Source organism: Chelon labrosus, assembly GCF_963514085.1.
Source record: "Chelon labrosus genome assembly, chromosome: 17".
Classification (NCBI taxonomy): Eukaryota; Metazoa; Chordata; class Actinopteri; order Mugiliformes; family Mugilidae; genus Chelon; species Chelon labrosus.
This window is the reverse complement of record NC_140350.1, coordinates 14,208,551-14,229,865: the sequence shown is the minus strand read 5'-3', so window position 1 is coordinate 14,229,865 and position 21,315 is coordinate 14,208,551. Positions and strand designations below refer to the sequence as shown.

At 43.3% G+C, this 21,315-nt stretch overlaps 1 protein-coding gene across 5 annotated transcripts in view; it reads right to left on the bottom strand.

The window, feature by feature from the left end:
* Positions 1 to 17,871, bottom strand: part of fryb (furry homolog b) — a 40,411-nt gene extending 22,540 nt beyond the window's left edge. For all 5 annotated transcript variants that reach the window (XR_014699563.1, XM_084565397.1, XM_084565394.1 and 2 more), the window contains exons 1-11: positions 16,956 to 17,871; positions 6,595 to 6,788; positions 5,835 to 5,888; positions 5,546 to 5,685; positions 5,269 to 5,359; positions 4,795 to 4,874; positions 4,567 to 4,647; positions 3,075 to 3,243; positions 2,765 to 2,857; positions 2,244 to 2,342; positions 208 to 309 (exon numbers count right to left, since the gene is read on the bottom strand). Coding sequence is in view for 4 of the 5 variants with exons in the window: in XM_084565397.1 (XP_084421523.1) it covers positions 208 to 309; positions 2,244 to 2,342; positions 2,765 to 2,857; positions 3,075 to 3,243; positions 4,567 to 4,647; positions 4,795 to 4,874; positions 5,269 to 5,359; positions 5,546 to 5,685; positions 5,835 to 5,888; positions 6,595 to 6,788; positions 16,956 to 17,238 (1,386 nt within the window). In the remaining variant the exon portion in view is untranslated. The remainder of the gene's footprint in view (positions 1 to 207; positions 310 to 2,243; positions 2,343 to 2,764; positions 2,858 to 3,074; positions 3,244 to 4,566; positions 4,648 to 4,794; positions 4,875 to 5,268; positions 5,360 to 5,545; positions 5,686 to 5,834; positions 5,889 to 6,594; positions 6,789 to 16,955) is intronic.
* Between the last annotated feature and the right edge of the window lie 3,444 nt (positions 17,872 to 21,315).

Sequence of the window (21,315 nt, the reverse complement as noted above, 5' to 3'; positions counted from 1 at the left end):
TGGTTAATTTTATAACTAAAGAGGTGCTGGATAATGCTACTGCAGATTTAGTCGTGTGAAGTCGTGCGGTGTCACGTTGTCAAAGTCCTTCCCCGAGGGCAGAAATCTATTACACAATCCGCACGCAGTAGGTAGGAGTGTGAGAGTCACGCAAATACACCGCCGGACGAATCCTGGCATTTGCATTGCACAGACAGGGAAGCTGACCTTCAAGTTTGAGAGGCAGTTGTTGAGGAAAATGTGCCAGCGGCTGAGGAAGAACTGCTTCTGACTGACACACAGCAGGCAGGTCACCAGAGGATACAGAGCCTGGTGTGGAGAGAAAAGTCAGAAGGGAGACATTTAAAAACAGGCGCGTGATGATCAGACCTTAAAGTTCATCATGTAGTCAGATTTAAACAACAAAGGATTCTTCTGTTTACATTAAAGCGTCAGTCTTTGCCATTAGGTAGCACAATGCTGACTATGGCCCACTGATAAAAGGATTGCAATACTTATACATTTGCATTCTGATAATGTCATCCGGATATGAATGCAGAATGCTAAACCTTCATACGAGGCAAAAGTCAATCAGTTAAGAGACTGCCGCTAATGCTAACTAAGCTTTTCTTGCAGCCTCATATTAAAAGCATTTAATTGGAAGAATGCCAATTTGACAATTATTATTAAGTAATAACATGTCTGTGAGCTAACTGCTTAGTATAAATATGTCTAACGGCCATTTTTTTGACAACGGATCAATGGATCCCTCAAGAAGCAGCCTCAGTGAGCTACTAGATGAAGAGCTGCGGGAAACGTATGCTCCCGTGCAGCATAAAATCAGATCATGGTTTCGCACAGCATTGTTTTGTTGATCCCAGAATTTGGCGAGAAAGAGCTGCAGTATCAAATCATGTTAATAAAATAACCAGGACTGAAACGTGCAAGACTGTTGAATCTTATTACTGAGTTCCTTTTATTTCAGATCCTCCACTTGCGAATACAATTAAAGCAACAACAGTGTAAACAACACTGCCACACGGCCATTGGAAAGACATTTAAACCATGAAGGTCATGTGCTCGAATGTGAACTTGCTGTCTAGTCTGTTTAACCATCCCCTAAAGGCAACGTAGGTTTGCATGCAGATCATTCTTTCACAAGAATGCTTTGCTAATGATCAGGCAGGCTGAAGAATGGTTTAGCTATGCTAGGTGTCACTCCTTATCAAAGTAGATACGCGCTGCGTCCCACACCCATCTCAGCGTCACTTCTCTCTCAGCCACTCAGACCGCAAGACAAATAACAATTATCACGTTTACACATCACGTTACTGCCATTCCTACCGCGTCAGTCCATTCTCCCCTCTCTGTCATGCCAGGTTGTTGTTTGTTTGTGTGCATGCCTGTGCGATGTTCGCTTGGAAAAAGTGAAAAAGGCTTTTGTGTGAAGAGGGGCGCGCTACGCCTCGACTGCATGGGTGGGGAGCCGGAGTATTTGGAGAATCCGTCAAGGGAAGCGTGCATACCCGCAGAGTGGCACGTCTGCAGCCCTGAGGACACGAGTCTTTGTTGCAGCGGGAGGAACCCGTGCACATCTCACAAATAGCGCATCAACAGCCAGCAGCAATAATGCAACGCAGCAGCCTGATGACAGCTTTTGTTATCAAATATGCCTAAACGGCCGTGGAGCACGTTCCACAGGTGGAGGAAGAAAGAAGAAGGAAAACAATACTTTATTCTCGTCTAAAACGCTGATTTTCTTCAACTCCTTTTCACTGTGAATCAGAAGTTGATTAGAAAAGGGCGCAGTGCTGCTTAAAATAAGTGTCAAATTAGAGAGAAAATTTACTTCGTAGGACGGATTTAAGTTTTATGGCGAAATAATTAAGTTAGATTTTAATGACCTTTAATGGCCATGCAATAACATTTATGATTCAAACTTTTCAGCAGTGGCAAAAATGACTTTCATTCCAGTTCTGACAATTATATTGAGTAGTTTTAATGCTTGTTCTTATGAGGTCACTATATTAATAAGAGAGCTGTGCTGCACTTAATGTACTGCCTGCTTCTATGCTGTGGGCAAATATTACCCATCTGGCAGTGCCTACAATTTGTACTGCGCACTGCACTCTGGTCTCCCTAACTGTGGAGAGATAAAAGCCCAGCCCACATGCTGGACAGTTACAGTAAGTGCTTTCACCAATTGCTGGTAATGGGGAGGAAATGAAGAGAGATGAGGGAACAGAATATGGGGAGAAACTTACCAGAGAGTGTTTCTTCCTAGAGGACAGGTCCAGGGTGGTGTCGTACAAACTCTCCACGAAATTTCGTAGACACGGCACGTTCACCTCGTTCTTCACAGTCTGGGGGAAGACGTGGACCGGAGAAGTTACACAGTGTCCTTTTAGTTGGTTCAGACAGACGAAACGCTACATACTGATGAGCATATTGTTCTCTACATATAAACACATTTCTGCACAAACTGACTCAGTGGATTTTACTGAAACAGGCTGAAATAAATTAAACAGAAATACTATAGATAGAAATTAATAGATTTAAAACTCTGGTATACTGCAAATTACAAAGTGATTACCTGCCGCTCGTTTGTGTAAGCCAGTATTGTGTGATGTGAACTTGTTTGGCAAGGGCTAGACTATAACTGGCATTCATTTACATTAGTAAAAGCACGACGCTGTAGCTTTAAAAAGCCAAACAACAACTTCAGTCTGACTCCGACTTAATGTATATTTGCGATGCTCCGAGCAGTAAGGTGAAATGCACTTACGGCGGCTACAGGTACGAGTATTTCCACAAAGAGTCCAGCTAATGAGTGCTTAATGTCTTTGTCCTTCACTTCCAAGAAATACTGTGCACACTCCTGCAGACCCAGGAGAGGGGAAGAGTCAGAGACAACAACAGCATATGTTAATTCTGTGCATTTGAGGTCACTAGTTCATAGTTTCATTATGGGGGAAGGAAATCAGAAACAATCTTTATCAACAAACAGACTCTTAACCCCAGCCTACTTCAGTTTAAGTTCAGTATCTCTACAACAGCACTGAACCGTAGCGAGATTTCTAAACCACAGCCTCTACCTGCATGAACTGGAAGGAAGCTTCAAAGTCTTCCACCGGGTACATTTTGATGCGGAAAAACTTGAGTCCCATGATGAGGCTGATGGTGGACTGGATGACGTACGGGCTCTGCTCCTTCTGTCTCAGCTCCTTGAGCTCAGAGATGAACTTCTTCCTCACCGCTGGGAACCTGCCGAGGAAATGGCAGCCAGATGTGAACAGTTGTTTTATTCCCTTTGAGTTTCAGTCAACCAGGTGTTACCTTCAGTGGAAACTCTGCAACAAAGGTTTGCCTCTTCTCTGTTTATTTGCTGAATCTGTGCGCGCCTCTATTTTTGTATGCGGACGCGAGTGTGTGTGCTTGCGTGTGTGTTTGTGTGTGTACCCACTATCCAGATATATTTGACCAACAGCTCTGTGCAGGCCTATATTTAGAATGGCATCTGCAGGGGTGACGTGGAGGGAATACAGTATGTACGTGCATGCTCTTTGCACACGCTCTTCAGCGTTTCTCAGGGGTTGCCACAGCGGATAAGTGAGTGGAAGAGTTATCAGTCTAGCGTGTAGCATAAATAAGACACACGTAAATACTGTAATCCATAAACGCAAGCTGGAGAAACATGCATAAAATGCCAAGAATAAAGGATTATTTACGAGCGTGTGTACTCAACCTCTTTATGGCCCTGGCTGTAAATAATGCGCTACAAATAAATGACACCGACACAGGGCTCAACTAAGAAGCTAAATCAAGTGGAAAATCTTATCATTCACGCAGAGGAGAGTCCACAGAAATACATCTCAGAGTATTGACCATTACTTGACAAATGACTGCGTTAAGTGACGTGCGCGTGAGTGAGTGAGTGAGTGTAGCGGCGGTTACTGGGCTGCCATGTGAGCCCCCGCCCCACCGTGATAACCTCCTGGAAAAACAGGAGCGGTGTTCATCTTTCGTTACATGCAACATTACACAATTGGAGGACCATCCTCTCGAGTGTCATTATCCTCATTTGCACGCACGCACGCGTGTTTACGAGCACACAAACGCACACCAGCAGACTAGCAGGCCACAGAGGATGACGGTCATTACTGCCTCGCTTGCGCTGAAGTCAGGGAGCGTTTGTAATTGCTGGTTCTGCTGAATATGAGGTCAAAAGGAGGACAGGTGGCTACTGTAACTACAAAGTTTCCACTCTGATATATAAACCCACGGATGCAACGTGACCTGGATTATAATTCAGACTGAAGTTATGAATAATTTTACTACAACACAAGGACTGAGGCCACACATACCTTTAGTTAGGGTGTCAAACCCAAACCCAAGTCTATATTTATTTAAATATTCTTTGTCACTGGATTTCGACTTGGTGTGTCCAGACATTTACGTGCAAGTTCGTGAAACACCCAATGCATTTACACGACACCAGAATCAATTAGCCGACTGGAGATATACACATTTTATGCTCACAAAAGACACAAAACGTGAAATTGCGCAATAAGTGGAGGTCTACGGTACCTTGACTGAGCTACAACCCCCACGACTTCAGCATAGAGGTCTGCCACGATGTGCATGTTGCCTGTGTTGGGACCCAGATACCTTAAAAAAAGCAAACGCAAGCATGTCAACCATATTTAGTGGTGTGTAGAACTATGATGGTAGCACATTAAATTCTTAGTAATGTAAAACTGAAAATCTAAACTATAGTATGTTAGTCTACTTCATATGACTGGTTATCCTTCTTACCCCTCCTTGTATTTGAAGTGTTTGAAGGCCAGGTTTACAACTTCTTGGATGAGTCCATCTAAGAGAGGATGGAGGGGGATCTGGATTGACAAAAAAAAAGAAAAGAATGTTATTTTCCATTCATATACTGAGTCTGGGGAGCCTTTTCTTGGTAGCATGACTAGGTCAGGAATATTCAACTGTATGGGGTTTCATTTACACTTGTACATGAGTGGAGCAGGAAATTCTGGATCTGGGCACTTGATGTCAAGCGAGATGTTAATCAGAGGAGATCTTGTTACATTTTCCTCATTTTTTACTCCTGTGTTTGTTTTAACCATTTCATTGTTGCATCAGGATTAAAACAGACAGTTTACCAGAGTGGGTTTGTATCAGGAGACTGAAATACAGACTTTTCTCTTGCCTTTTAGTTTGAGACATGCGGCCCAGAGTCAAATAATTAACCACAATAAATCGCAGTAAAATAAGGCTCACCTGCTTCAAAACTTCTATAAGCACTAAAGAAAATATGAAGTCTATTGCCAGATCCCTCCGCTCCAGTAAGTAGTCCTTCTGCTGCTCATCACTTTGACAGAAAAGAGACAGATACAGACAGGCATTATTGTCATTGTCACATATGATTATCGGCTTTTATTAAATTTCCATTAATCAATGTGTTGTAAGCGCCATCTGGTCCGCTGTGTACTCAGCGCAGTGATGGTGCAAAAAAAAAAAGCTCCAAATTCAGTGAGTGTGCTGTTTGTGTTCTCACTTTTTGGACTTGGTGTTGGCCCGAGGTCGATATTCATGGGACTCGTCCTCCAGGCCGTTCTGCCTCTTGTACCAGTCAAACAGAGTCTTCAGTATAGATGGGAGGCAGTACTCTGCTAGAGAGCTCATCGAGCTGATCAACTGCACAGAGCACAAAGCAGGAGGAGGAGAGCCAGAGATAGAGCGGGAGAATAAAGAGAGAGGTTAGTCTCGTTCACACAATAATTTTAGGGCTGAATTTTGACTACAAACCAAAAAGGGGCGGGACTTATTGATGACAGGACACATACCTGATCGAACTGCGTGTCTTCTCCTCTCTGCAGAGATTTGTTCAGCGGCTTTTCCTGTGAGATAATAACAGACAGAGGGGATAGCTTGAATGTCAGAAGAGACAGGAAGATATTTTATTTTGAAACCTTAGAACAGGAAACTCAAAGTTCAAATTCCACACAAGCGTGATGCTACTAAAGACATAATTGTCTGAGTTTGTTTCCCGAAAAAACAATGACAAGGTGGGGAATCTGTCTGAAAGAAAATATACCTTCAGTAGCATTGTAAATAATAAAAATGCAATTGGATTACAGTATGAATCAATAATAACAAAAGTAAAAAACAGGAATCTGTTTGCCAAAATGTTGGATCAGTAAGGTTTTGGCATCACAAGGAAAAAGATCTTTGCTCAAATACTGAACTTGATCCTTCAGTCTGCACATTTTTTTTGAAGTTTTCCAGCTCGGGTGAAATACAATAGTTGTGAGTGTTTTGAGCTGTGCTTGATGTGCTTGTCCTTGCTTTTTGCTGAGTCCACGTTGGGGATAAAATCCACCAGACACTGTGAAAATCTGTTAGGACCGTTTAAGTTAAATAAGGATTTCATTTTGCAGACATCACTCTCTCTGAACAGTCGACTGTACTGTCTAAAGAAAAAGTCCCTCTGAATAACACAGTCAAACTAAATAAAATGGACTATATCCCTAAGTGGTGCTGAAAGCTGAGAGCAGCGAGACAAGAGACAAAACAAAATAAAAAAATCAATGCACAGTCACTCACCAGTGGCTCGGCCATGATGATGCGAATCTTGCGCTCGGAGAGCAAGGTGAAGTTGGCAAACAAGCTTTTTAGGACGAACTCGCCCGGCTTGCTCTCTGGGTCCACGTTGACGGGCGCCATGACGACAGGACCCTTCCTCTCTCCCAAGGTTCCACTGACTGGCGGGATGGGTGGCTTCAGTCCCACTGGAGAGGCTGACGAGAGGTGAGATGGATTAGTTAGTGTAAAGACACTACAAGCGTGCCACCCAACGTATCAGTATCACTGTGTTTCTTCTAATCGGGGGAAATTTTTAAATTAAATGATTTAACTTGTGGGACTACAGTTATGATGTAGAGCGTTTGGAGAATGTAAATAACACACATAATGTGCGTCCAGTCGGTTTTTGTTTGCTTTTTGGAAGTCCGGGCACTAATGATACTTGGAAAATGTATAAACAGAAAGAACAAGAGAGGGATTGAGCTTAGAAGGGGTCTAAGTGAGAGGCTGACAACAAGCAGACAGGCCAATATGGGAAAGGCTTTTCCTGTCATGCATCTCAGGGAATATCGACATTACCTTAAAATAGAACAAACTCGTCACTCTCAGGCAGAACATTAGTGACTATGCACTATAAGCAAGACTTAAAATATGCACACGTTGCACTGCAGAGTGGCCGACAATGAATCAGAAGTCAACAGATACCTTTTACAAATAACCCAAACACACACCCACACACATACTCTTTGAGTAGAGTAAAGGCTCGAGACAGGAAAGTAAAGGTTTGATTCCTAGAAAATACTGACAAGAACAAGTATGTTAATAAATACTTTCACCGCTGACATGTCTAGTCCGTGTGAACCAGCTGACCTTTCCCGACCATGTGGCCTAACCTCACAGCAGAGGTGAGATGTAAATATTAATTCCTGAACAAGACAGGCCCCTTGCAGGCCTCATACGCAGCAGTCTATTTGAGTGAAACCTGAGCACTTGCATGATGCAAACATGCGTGCACATGAATGCGCACCCCCGGACGCTTACCAAGGCCCTTGATGAAGCTGATGACACTGGCCCTGCTCCATTTAGTTGGCATTTCCATAGTGCAGACAGGGAGACGCAGATAAATAGTGGGTGAAATGGGTAGAAATCGTGTGGAGGAATGGGACCTTACAGAGTGTGAAACACAGCTCCCATGACACAGAAATGTAATTCCTTTCAAGAGATTAGAGGCACAGAGGTTGCTTCTCTTTATTATCCACCTACTCCACCATGTCCACAAGACAGAGACGTCCCAGTAATGTACAGCTTTGGCACCAAGCCGGGTTAACCAAAGCTAAAAGTGTGAAGCTCCATCCTTCAAAAAAGGACAGCCAGGTAAAGTGAAAGACGCGTGCCCGAGGCGAGAAAGGAAACTGTCATGACAGCAGCATCACAGCTGTATCCCGCATTCAATCCAAATCAAACTGGAAGATATTGTGTATCCACAGACCGGAGGAGCCATAGCCAGAGAAAAAACTGCCCACGTGAAGATGACTTGGCGCCTCGGAGCTGACAGAGGTGCAATCACAGAGGAAGAGATGGTGTGAGAGAGTCTTCTCGGGATAAAAGAAGAGACGACCGGTGCCAACCAATTCTGTTGTGACTGAACTCTACCAGCAGGGATTGAGAAATATTCCACTGTCCTGCTCCAGCAGACGCTTGGCTAGATCAGAAGCTGCGTAGGGCCCCATGCTTGAGAGCTATATGAGCCTACAGACCAACTATCAGTTTCAAATTCTGCTCCGCCTCCGACCTGCCATCGTTTCGTTGAACAACAGTTCCTGTGACCTTGGAATCCTTGAAGCCCATTGGAAAAAAGTACTGAAATAAAGTGCGTCTTTGAAAGTGGCTCTGTGGCTGTCTTTAAGTTGTCAGTAGCAGTTAAGTAAAGTCTGATCTGACCAGAAGAGTTGGGTTGGAATTTCAACACTGCTCCGAGAGAGAGCCGAGGGGAGGAGGGAGGTGCTATATATAGGCCGCTGTCGGTCACTCTCTTACATACCCACCACTCCCACTGACCCCTACTCATACCCACAGACACACACACGATTACAAATCCACACACACACACGTGCACAACGGGGTATATCAGGAAAACTAAGTTAAAGCAAATGGCACCAATCTGATTCAGCAAACACACGGCAGACTCTAAACAGACATAATCCATTACAGCTCCACAGCAACACAAATTTAAGGTGTGCGTGTTTTAGTACGTGAAAGTGTACGAGCATGTGTTTGAACCTTATGCATGTCAGCAGAGAGAAGACAGGAGGAAGACGTCAGTGTCCAATAAAGCTGTTAATGTAACGCACCGGAGCACTTCCTGGGACTCTTGTAGGGGATCTCAAGAGTCAGCATTTTAAGAGATGATTCAGCAAAACTCTGTCGTGTCTAGTCAATACAAGGCTATACTCCTGGTTTTACCACATTTTGTGTTCTAAAACATTTGTTTAACATACTGCGTGAGCAAGACAGCGACAAAGACACAAAGAAAGAAGGAAAGAAAGCTTCTGAAATGATGTGAATGTGATGCTTTTCTTTGACAAAGAAATATATTCTTTTAAGAAAGATCAAAAGAGAGAGGAAAGGAAAAAAGCATCGGAAATGTGTAAATTTTAGGCTTTTCTGTGACATACTGAGAAAAAATAATTCTAAGAAATAAAGAAACAACTTCTAAAATGTGTAAATTTGATGTTTTGAGAAATGTCTTCTGAGAAAGGAACAGTTTCTCTCTTGTGTGTGAATAATTCTCTGGGTTTTGGACTATCAGCTGGATAGAGGAAGACATCTGGCTATACTCGACTGTGGGAAATTGAAGGCTTCACAGCGTGGGGTCAAGTTTACCTTCATCCATCACGTCATGTTAACAGACAAACATACTGAAGAGATGAATCATTGGCTAACTGGCGTCGTGAGACAGAGTGACAGTGCACATGTGACGCATCACCAACACACAAGTCCTCTTTTAGAGGTTGAAATTAAGGCCGGGATTAATTCCAGCATGTTTTCTTGAGTCGTAAAAAGAAACATCAGTCCTGTACGTGCTTGCTTGTGGAGTTTGTTGTCAGTGTCTAAGTAACGTGGATTGCAATGAGTCACTTCTAAACATACAGACAGCTTCCACAAACACACACTGACTGCTCTCGACAAGACCTGGCAGAGGCAAACCTGTGCATTGTCGGACAAACTGTAGAGTTTCTCCTCCACTTTAATTAAAAACACGGCAAACAGTGTTGCTACAAACATTACAAATGAAAGCCTTAAGAGCAGTGGAAAAATTAATATATTGTTATTACACCTGAGCGGTTTGCTGATAGATTACATAGTTGATATAGGTCAAAAGGTTGGAACGAGCTGTAACAAGTTCAGCTTGATGAGGTCAGCTATTTATCTGGTGAGCTCACTCGTTAAGTAACGTAGGCTTGAATCTCAAACCGAGCCTGTTTCTTGGCTTCCATTGTCGTGACCTTGGAGCAGAGAACCCCATGCGTCTGAGAATGGAGCTATAGCTGAAACAAGCTTGACTTTAAAGGAGGAATCAGCTCGCTCGCATCATGTTTTTTTTCTTTTATTACATCATCATAAATGGCTGAGGAGGAACCATCAAAACGTCCCATTAAATTCCTCTGTTATCCTTACACCAACATAACCCCTGCTGACAGTAACCTTCAAAACACAAGCGCCCCACAGCTGCCCTGCAAAGCGCGCGCACACACCAAAACCCTGTTATGAAATCTAATGGCTACTCACACATAGTGTGCGAGCGGCGCTCAGTCAATATATGAAAATCGCCGCAGCACAACTGGCCTCCGCATCCTCTAAATCAAACAAGAAAACAACTGAAGCAACAGCAAACGCTGAATGGGTCCCAGTGGGGCAATAAGACAGCAGTGATTTCTGCTCACTGTCATGTCTCAGATCTTTAAGCCCACTGCTGGAAAGTACAGTATGTCCAGTTAAAGAGTGTCAGGGATGATGCAGCGAGGGATTCAGCGCGACAAACAGTAGCTTTACCTTCTGTTTGGTAAACACTGGCCGAGGTGCTCATTAACATATCTGAGTCTCTCGGGATGTAAACAACACATTTAATAGGATTGGCAGGATGATAAATGTACAGATCTGTATCATATTTTAGCTGAGCTTTAGAGATAACAATTTCTGCCGGGCACAAAGCTCATACCAAAGTCAAATGCTGAGTTTTGCTGAGTAATGTCGTGTATAATTAAAAGAGAAAACTGCTGAGGCGCCAGATTCTCTATCAGCCCCTGGAGCAGTTATCTACTTACTCCACTACTTGTCTTCCATTGTTCCGTTACGTAATATTGACAAATACTGTCATATTATTGGATATTGACATGCTGTATGCTGCCTGTTTCGAAGTCTCATCGCACATAGATACACTCACACATTGTCTACACACTGCAGGACCTACAGATGACTGGCCAAACAAGAACAACAACTGTGGTATGTTAGCTGTACTCACTGCCTCCTAAGGACTTGAGCAGAGACTTGATGCTGATGTCAAAGAAGCCTGAATCCTGCTGGCTGGTCGCCATGGCTGCGGAGCCAATGTCGCCACGGTGACAGACAGCAGACTGGGGACAGGACGGCAGGATGAGGCGTTGCGGACGGAGCGAGTGAGAGAAAGAGGAGAGCGCTCCGAATGGGGGGGAAAGGCTGGGAGAGAGGGGGGAAGAAGGATGCAGCGGGTGGGCAGCGAGCGATGCGGATGCTGCGGCTGTCTGCCGACGAGCGTGTGCGTGCGTTTGTTTTGTGTGAGTGTCCGATAAAGAGAGTGTGTGTGCGTGTGTCAGAGAGAAAGACAGCGGTGCTCAGCCTTGCCTGAGCTCTGTGTTGCTATCTCGCTGGCTAACACCCCCCATCCCCTCTCTGTTTTGCTCTCTCAGGACAGTGATACACAGATGTTGGTAGACGCAGGCAGCCAATCCTCTTAGAGGAACGATGGGGAGAGAGAGACAGAGAGAGAGAAAGAGAGAGAGAGAGAGAGAGAGAGAGAGAGAGAGAGAGAGAGAGGGAGGGGGAGAGGGACTACTGCATGGAGGGGGTCTGTGCAGATGGGGAGATGAAAACTACCGTGTGAGGGACAATGAAGAGGAAGAGCAGAGGGGATGGCGAGGTCTAAAAGGTGGAGCAGACCAATAACAGTAATGTCCTCATCACTGTTGTCCATTTCTATTCCGCATTGTGCTGAGTGAGCACGCTGCGAGCCCGCCCCGACCAATGAGAGCTCAGAGAAGCGGTGACAGGCAGGCTGCACCAGCGAACGGCCGGGAACAGCTGGTCGGTGGCGTCACTGCGTCACATACGTTAATGCTGCAAACCAATTTGAACTGGGTTTGGAGGATGTGTCACGCTGAGAATGTGACAGTGCCGTTTTTTTGGTTGTGCCTTTGAGCTTCTAGATCTGATAAAAGCTTCTTCTTAATGCAAAATAGCAACGTCTACTGGAATAACTGCACAAATTCACACAGGGTTGGTTTATGAGTCTAAAATTGATCCAGTCTAATGGAACATTCCTGCAATAAATCCTAACATATTAAAGGTTATAAACACAGGTGTTGAGTCAGCTGCCAGCTGATTTTTGCAGCTGCCGTTTTGTTAACTTGTTAAACTATGTTGAATTCTGCAGACACACAGAAACACCAGGTTGTAAAATCTAAGGCAAAGTGGAAGGTAAAAATGAACAAGATGTCATGTTTTCTGTCACGGTTTAGTTTCTTGGGTTTCTGTTTATTGTATTTTAAGTTCTTGGTTTTTCATAGTCATGGTTAGTGTTTAGTTTTTCTCTTCTGTTTCCTGTTTTATTTTGTTAAGTTCTGGATTTCCTGTTTGTGTTACTCCATGTCTTTTTTTTCCTTTTGATTAGGTCATTGGTTTCACCTTGTCTTGTTTATTGATTTGCTTCACCTGTGTCTCGTCACCCCTCTGTTCCTCGTGTGTATATATAGCCCTGCCTTCCCCTTTGTTCCTTGTTGTGTCATACTGTTTGTCTGCCAAGCGTTCCAGGTCATAGTGTCTTGTTCTTGCGACAGATTTTAATGCCAAGTTGTAGTTTTGATAGTGTTTTGATTTTTGTTTTTTTGTATTAAATATCTTTTTTCGCCCACTCCTGCCTCCTAAGTCCTGCATGTGGGTCCTAAACTCCATTCCCCGCTACCCCAACGTGACACAAGAGCCTGGATGTTATCTGGTAAACATGGGGACAGAATTCAACATCTGCTTCTTCAACCATTAGGCGACAACCCGCTAACAGGATGACATATTTAATATTCAATTCATTCAAGCAGAATTATAAGGCTCTGTGATAAAATATGACAAATTAATTATGCTGACACCAATACAAACTACTAATACTTAGAGGTGATCGTAGACAAACATTTGACTTTTCCTTATTTTGACCGATTGATCTGTCTTCCCGACACACGCACTGATGTATAGGCCTGGATGCATCAGTCCAGCTCTAACCTGTACATTTGATTTACACCCATGGCAGTAAAATTAAAAAACAACGATAGTTTGGATCACAGAAAATTAACTTTGTACGATAATTTGCAATCACTATTAAGGGTTTGGTTACCTGGTTGTCTACATCAACTGCTCAGCAAGTAAATTAATGTTTTGGAATCATTTGTGGCGCCGTGATACATGATAGTTTTCAAACAATCAATATTTAATGTCGCTAAGTGCAGAGTGAAGTAAGTCTTTGTGTTAGTAAAGTAAGTAAAGCGCCTCGGCTGTGAAATATCACCCAAGAAATTAAATCGAAGCAAAGCAGTCTGTTGTCTAAGATCACATTAGAGAGCTTACTGTGTAAAAAAACAAAAATAAATAATGAATGAAACATCCTTCGGGTTAACTCTTTTGCTTCATTGTTTCCCATTAAGTATTTCATTTGTTCTTCCTTCCTCTCCTTTGAATACACATGTTCTCGCTCCACCTTAAAGAACCATCTAAGCAGAAAGGTATGGCGATGGTTGAGTGAATGAGAATGGAAGCACAAGTGGATAATTAGGGTCATCATGTAATTCCCCGGAAGAACAGCGGAAGTGCCACAGGACACGTGAAAGCTTGAGGGAGGGGGGGGGGACAGAGAAAAAGAGAGTGAAGGGAAGGACAGAAAGTGCGTAAGACACGGTACCATGCGAAGCTGCTGCTCGCAAGAGAGCTACCGAGCACAGGATGGCCTGGTTCACATTAACAGACAATTACTGTCGAATCTCAAGGGAGGAGAAATCTAACCGAGAACCTCTGCAGTCCTATTCCTGTCTGCAACTTCTCCTACATTAGTGTATTAACAGACCCTCGGCACTCATCAGCATCAGCAAATCAAAAGTTCTGTCTAAGCCTGCACAGCGAATCAAGACAATTCAGCCAATCAGACCAAGTCGACAATCAGAATATAATTTTCAAAAAGCAGCTTTCCAAATTGATATGCAATTTGTCTCCTTGGCAGTTGACCTGCTTTGCTAGAGGCTCTCTCTCGGTGAAGAGGGAGCAGCTGTTTGGCCGGACGGAGAAAAGTGCAAGTGTGAAGCGTTCGCCGGAGCGCTGCTCACTCTTAAAATATGAAAATGTATTCAAATTACTGACCTACAATTAGAAGCGGGGGCACATGTTTGCCACGGAGTCACGGTGACACACATTTATCGAGCTTAAATCAAAGAAAATCATGGACATAAAGGCGCACACACACACACACACACACACACACACACCCTGGTGGAGCCCCTAGGATTCCTCACATTCTGAGCAGGGGCCTGGGCATGCCAGCTGTTGGAATGTGACTCCTCCACACACACAGGGAAACACACATGCACACACACACACACACACACACACACATGTGTACTCATACACGCACACAGGCAAATGAAGAAGGCATCCATTGCAGTCCATTTGCTTCAAAGGGATTTCCCACTAATGTTTCCTTTATACATTAATCCGATTAATTCCTCTTTTAGTCATCTGCTTTGTCAGATTGATATTTAGTCATTTAAGAAAAGCAGAAAAGCTATTTGATTATATTTTACTTGAAAGCATCTCAAATTGTCTCTGCTTTGACTATTATACGGAAATGCAAATAAAGTTAAAATAAAAACTATAAATATAGGTTTTGTATTAGTTCGGGACAAACTAACTAACACCTGCCATCATTCATAGTCCCCAAGGAACAAGTCAAAAACGTTCTCTTGTTAAAATGCCCCTGAATGTACATTTGCTAATGTCATACAGTCTTTAAGGAGAACATCTTTGCATTAGAGTCATGTATGTACAAACAGTTTTGTACAGTGCCTATAAAAAGTAGTCACCCCTGTAGATGAGTTCCCCTTTTATAAATGGAGTCATGGTTAGCGTATTTTTTTTTTTAAACACATACAAATATTTACTGCCAAAGTGAAAATAGATCTCTAGGTTCGTACATAATCTGATCATTCAGGCAGATTTTTGACTCCACTACAGCTGCAGCTAACTTTTTTTTTTATCATTCCGCTGAAATGAGGAACGCCCAGTGAGATGAACAAAACCACAAAAAGAGACCGTTTATAGTCAAATCTGGCACAGAAAGGCAGGAAATTCACATGATGGATAAGATAGAAACTCTGAACTCTGAGTGTCAATTATCACATTACTTGCCAGTTTAGATTTCTGTCCATCTAATCCTTTTTATTCAATATCTGCTGCAGCTCGGCATCAAACTAACTCGGTTGCAAACACGACAGAACATCTGTTAAAGCAAGACAATGCTACTAAAACGTCATCTGTTCACGCGGGTGTTGACCGGTGTTGACCACACTACACACTCTCACATTAAAAACGGTGTGTAAATAAATAGCTGCACACAACCACAGAGGGACTGTTTGAGGCTCGGGGTTCACACGCTAGTGTCTCCTTGACACAGCTGGGTTGATCAAACAGATGACTCTGGTGAAGAATGCATGTGTGTGTGTATATTTTCATGCCAGGCATACCTGTCTCCTTAATATCAAATCCTCAGTCGTGCACTGCACCGCAGCAGAGAAGCGCCGTAATATTTAATTTCATGGAATTTCTCGTGTCGACAATTTGGCCTTCGTAAACTATGAGCTCATTTATAAAGGTGTCACTGTTAAGATGTGTTTGTGCAGGTGGTATTTTGATACGCAGGCACTACCTCACCCCAGATTTCCCCTCTCACTGATCACAGTACGCACACTTTTCTCTGTTCTTTTGAAGTTCAGCTAAATCCCCCCCAAAAAATATGTAGTCTACTTGTCCTGATATGCTATGATCTCCAAATTACTTTAGCTCACACATCTCTCTGACGTGATCCTTTGGTTTACTGTGAAGACACGATTAACCTGGAACTCTTGAGCATTTCCTTAGTACTCCCTCCATTATAAGTAGCCAGTTAATAAATGTTAAACTGTGCCATCTGCAAGGCCTGCTCTCGATTTGGACCTGGCTGTGATCTTCCAAGAATAAACACACACACACACACTATTGTAGTTGTGAACAAGGAGAGGCAAGAGACAAGGACAGAGGGCAAGTAACACAGATAAACAGATCATCATGCAACTAAAAGGCTACAAGTTCAGGCACAGAAAAGCCAAAATGTTAAACTGCAATATGCGTTCCAGTTGTGTAATGACTGCCAAATAAAACTCTGTGGTATTACTTTTGACTTTAACCCTCCTCCAAGTTCTATTATACTTCGACTGACTGCTTCAGGTCTTTGCACTCTCCCACAGCTGGAAGTGTTTGGACATGAAACTCCCAGAAGTTAAGGTAAGCTGAGAAAGAACAAATGGTTTGGGGGGGAAAACACAAAAATACTCGGTTTCCATCTGAGGCCAGAACCACATAGTCCTTCTGTCTTTGTGCAGCACGAGGATTAGTGGAGTAATCTCGTGCTGTTTTCTCAAGACACACAAGGTATCACTTTTCAGAGGGTCTACAAAAGCCACAACAAAGGCACTTGTCAAGTCTAGTTCTCAAGTCACAGCAAGGAAAACCTTTGTTAGGGCATACATGGAGAGAGGCAGAGGGGTCTAAACAGGTAGTTAGAGATCTGAAACTCAACTCAACTCAAATCCCAGGCTGGATAAAAACCCAGCACACCCACATTCCAGCTGAGGAGCTGAGGATCATTATTCCAGCTGGATGTTCAACCAGCCTTTCGAACCTTTATAGCCTTAAAAGCCCCTCGGGTCATGACAAACTAGCATTCACATTCAAAGAATTGTGGTTTATTACCAAAGTAGCACTCTCCTTGTCGTGTCTTGTTTTGTTCACTCTAATATAGCATCTTAAAAACAAAAGTTCTAGAGCTCGTCTCCACCTACCTCCAATGATCCTCGTCCTCTTTCTGGACTTAGACTGGATCTTTGCAAACCTCCCTGTGAAGTCACTGGGCTCAAACATGTCCAGTGACAGCGAGGCAATGCGCTCCAGAACTATCCCATCCTGTCCTTGGCTCTGGCTCTGGTTCTGGCTCTGGGTCTGGCTCTGGCTCTGGCTCTCCAGATCCTGGTCCTGACCTTTGCCCAGAGAGAGGCCATCGCCGTGGTCTGAAGCAACGCTTTCAACCCCAAGGCTGCAAGTGCTCCTCACATCTTCCAGAGACATGGCTCCGCTATGAGATCCACAAGCTGCAGGAGCTCAACCCACTCCTGGCAGTCTAATGTCACAAAGTGGCCCTCCTCAGAGCGATTAAGGAGACCCTACATGATGGTTTAACAGTACTCACTCAGCAGGAACCAGAAAAAAAACAAAAGTCAAACTTTGGGGAGATAGGAGATTTAAACAGGAAGCTCAGGCAGTACTAAAATCCCAGTTTTCCTTTTCTTCATCTCCTTTTTGTCCACATTTTGGTATCCAGTTTCCTCTCACAGTTTCTTCTCTTTATGTTGAGTTCATTCAATCCAGAGACGGTGAGCTCATTGCTTTGTTGTTACGGACACACACCTCTCCTGAGAGTTCAGATTCTTTCTCCCCTCTTAGAGTCCCTCTCCAACTCTACCTCAGTGTCCTTTAGTTTTAGTTTGAGAGGCAGTTTTATTTTTCCGTTAAAGCTGGACTGTCTTCTCTGTACATGCCCTGCTTTCAGCCTCACCTGTCCTTTTGGTTGTTTCCCTCTCTGCCTTCCTCAGTCCTCTGAGGCACATTTGTGTTTCTTCGCTCTCAGGTGGTGAACAAGGGAGGGATCCAATTCCATGAGCGCAGCTTGATTGGGTGGTTTGGGAAGTTTGGGTGGTTCTTACATGCCCTCTCCCTCATCGGATTTTTTTCTCTATCACTTTTAGACTGCCCAACTCCTCTTACGAAAAACAGTTAGGCAAATAGAAACGTCTTTCTTTCTAGCGTCTTCTCTCACACACCTGTTTCCTTCCTTTTGTTTCCCCTTGCTCGGTAGCAAAGCGCAGCAGAATGTCATGCTTCTTTGCTTGATGCAGACAGCCAATACCAGGCATGTGGGTGTGAGTAAAACTCGGGAGTCTCTGTACTCACTGGTCGAGGCTGTTTAGCCAGTTACAGTAACCTCAATGTGTTAATGGTGTAGGATTACTGAGGGCAGACACACCCATTTACAGAGGAGGGAAACAAAGCCAAACACAAACAGGAAGAATCACGAGCACGGGGCAGACAAAACATATTTTTGTGAAAGCAGGCTGTTAGTCTTCATTAGCAGATGCATGTCAAAGATAAACAGAATGTCAAGCAGCAAGAAAAATATACATTTGAATACTTTATGGATGAGTTGGTTTAAAAAAATAATGAATATGCAGAAGTGTTACAATATCATAATGTATAAAGCTGTGTTAAAAGTTATACTTGATGGCAAAAACTTCCTGGAACTAATCCTGAAAAGGGATCAGGGATTTACCCAGGTTTTAAAACGCAAATTACCCCCCAGCCCCTTATCTACAAAAAACAAATCTAGCAGGAAGTACAGTGAAATGTTTAGGTCAAGCCCTAATTACATGCTGTAATCAGGAAATCTCAACTCCCAACACTTTAAACTCAGTTAACAATGAACAAATACACCACAAAAATCCTTCTTACAAAATGCCAAAGTTCTTTCACACACCAGACAAACAAGTAACTGGCATAAATTCTTCAAGAAGAACGTTTGTCAGTCATTTGAATCACTTTGTCCGTCCTGTATTTGCCTGTCTTTTTCTCTACAGGTAGGATTGTTTATATCTCTCGGGAGGTATCGACCGGTGACTTCCTGTGTGTTTACGCCGCTATTGTCATGACATCAGCTCCGCAGAGTCCCTCGCCCAAGAGGTCGTGCGTGTAGGTGTGAAAACAACAAAACCTCAACATCCTCCATGAAAAGACAGGTTTAATTAACATAACTGAACATGTCCAGACCTGTGACTGCCTTTCACTGTAGCTGCACATGTGTAAGGACTACTGACAATATATATATATTGCGATACACATGTTACGCACACGTACACTGATCAGCCACAACATTAAAACCACTGACAGGAGAAGTAAATAACATTGACCATCTTGTGGCATTGTGACAACTGATCAAGTATCTCAAGAGGGCCACAGAGGGCCCTCCCCTCAACCCATAGGACCCAAAGGCCCCCACACACAACATCATTCTGTTGCCAGACAACACAGGACACCTTCAGTAGACCATGTCCATTCTCTGATGAGTCACAACTGCTTTGGAGGCACAAGGGAGACCTGCGCAATATCAGGATGGTGGTCATAATGTTATGCCTGATTGGTGTTTTGAAGACAATAAAAATATCTCTGGTTCTGCTGCATCAATTCTATTATTTTCTCCATTGTTTATAACATTATACAAGCTGAATTTGAACATGTGTAAATCAAAATGCACACAGTCAATAACAGAGAAAGAGGGTTGGACCTGGCTGTTATTGTCCAATGCAGCTTTACTAAACATGAGGAATTAAACCGAACAAATATAAACTATAATGCTGAAAAACACTTTCAAACATGCCACATGCGCTGCTTAAGGTGTTACTTCACGCCAACCGTCTGGCAAGGAAACGGTTAAGGGTGGCAAAGAAGCACATGGAGGCACGGTGCCAGAGTCAGTTAGAGAGGCGTGCCATCCCCTAGGGGAGTACAACAGCCAAGTATTAAGACAGACTCACTCACTCTTACACAAACACAAACAGCAGATTGTTTTTGTCCCTCCATTAAGTGACAGCTACGGCCGACCAATCAAAGGCGGCGCAGAGGTTAACCAATCATCTTGGGGAAATTGGTAGGACGAGACAAAGGGGTGTGATGAGGAAGTGGTTACAATTAAAAAAAGAAATCTACAAATCTATTTATCGCTATCATTTAAAACTTGGCCCTGGTAGGTCCACAGAGGTTGATGGATGATAATGGCTCCCAGACAAGCTACTCAGGTTTGTCTCTCTCTTGTTTGCATGACCTGATTAGTCAGTCGTGTTTGTACTCACTTGGTCAAACACTGCCAATCTCAGTGCCTCATACACATAGACTAGTCTGCCTCCTGAGCTTTTTCATGTAAAGTAGTCCCTTGATTGTTTTACATGAGTTGAGTAGGATGTGGATAAGATTTGTGCTCAGATAGGTGAAATAAGTCACAACATTCAAATACACGAGTTCATTTGTATATAAGCACAGGAAGTCCCGTCCATTCCTATTTTTTATTCAAACACACACATTAACCCAAGGCATACAATAATTATTTCCATTTTATTATCTTAACTTTACGAATTAATAAGCAGATTTTTGCACACTAATCAAGCCGAACATGAATTATGAGCCACGTGAGGCCTTCTCCTCACTGTATGGATATGGTTTGGTTGGCTGGGGTGACTAAACACACCCAGACAGAGACACAAACCACAGGGTCACGGCCTGTTTTTAGCCTGAAATGCTGAGTAAACAGTCAGCCACAACGTCTTAATGGCTCCTCCGCTGCCTCTGCACCCTTTCTTTCACCCGTGTTATTCTATTTGTGGCATTTTATGTAGTTCTTGAAGCTTTTCCTCTTATTCCACCAATCACCCTTTTTTTTGTGCGCCTTTCTTTAACAAACAGAATTGGGTCCGTGTTAATGGAGAGTTGAAGCCAGAGCTAAGAGGAGGGTGACAGAGTGCTGCCATCCAGTCTCACATACTGTCTGAAATATAAAACTATTATCTCTCCCACACAGAAAAGGTTGAAGGAAGCTGCAAGGAATGTGCCACGATCGCTTTTTGGCAGCTTTATATGATCATTATCATGCTTCTCAAAGATTTTTTTTCTGCTTCACTGATTATTGACTTTACAGATTAAGTTGTTATGGTTAACTGATGATTTACACCTTTTTTTTTTTGGTCTATGTGTCTTTGACTCAACCTCAGCTCATAAAAGAACTTTTATTCTCTGATCATCATCCCACCACTCCATCTTCATCATTTAAATTGCACCCTCAGCTACAATGGAAAACCTGTTATTTCTCCTGTCACTCAAATATGTCTCCATGTTAACAGTTGCCCAGACCGCCCCGGACGCTCAGCAACCCGGTCTAACAGGAGAACCGAGGGGATAAACAAGTTTACTTTAGGCTTATGCGCCGATGTAAGACGCCAGTTCAGGGGTTCACTGGGATGAAGGATCAAATTAATGATGGCGGCGCCACCCCACAAGAATCCATCTCTTTTTGACAAACAATGCAGCTCTGCTTCACAAGCATAC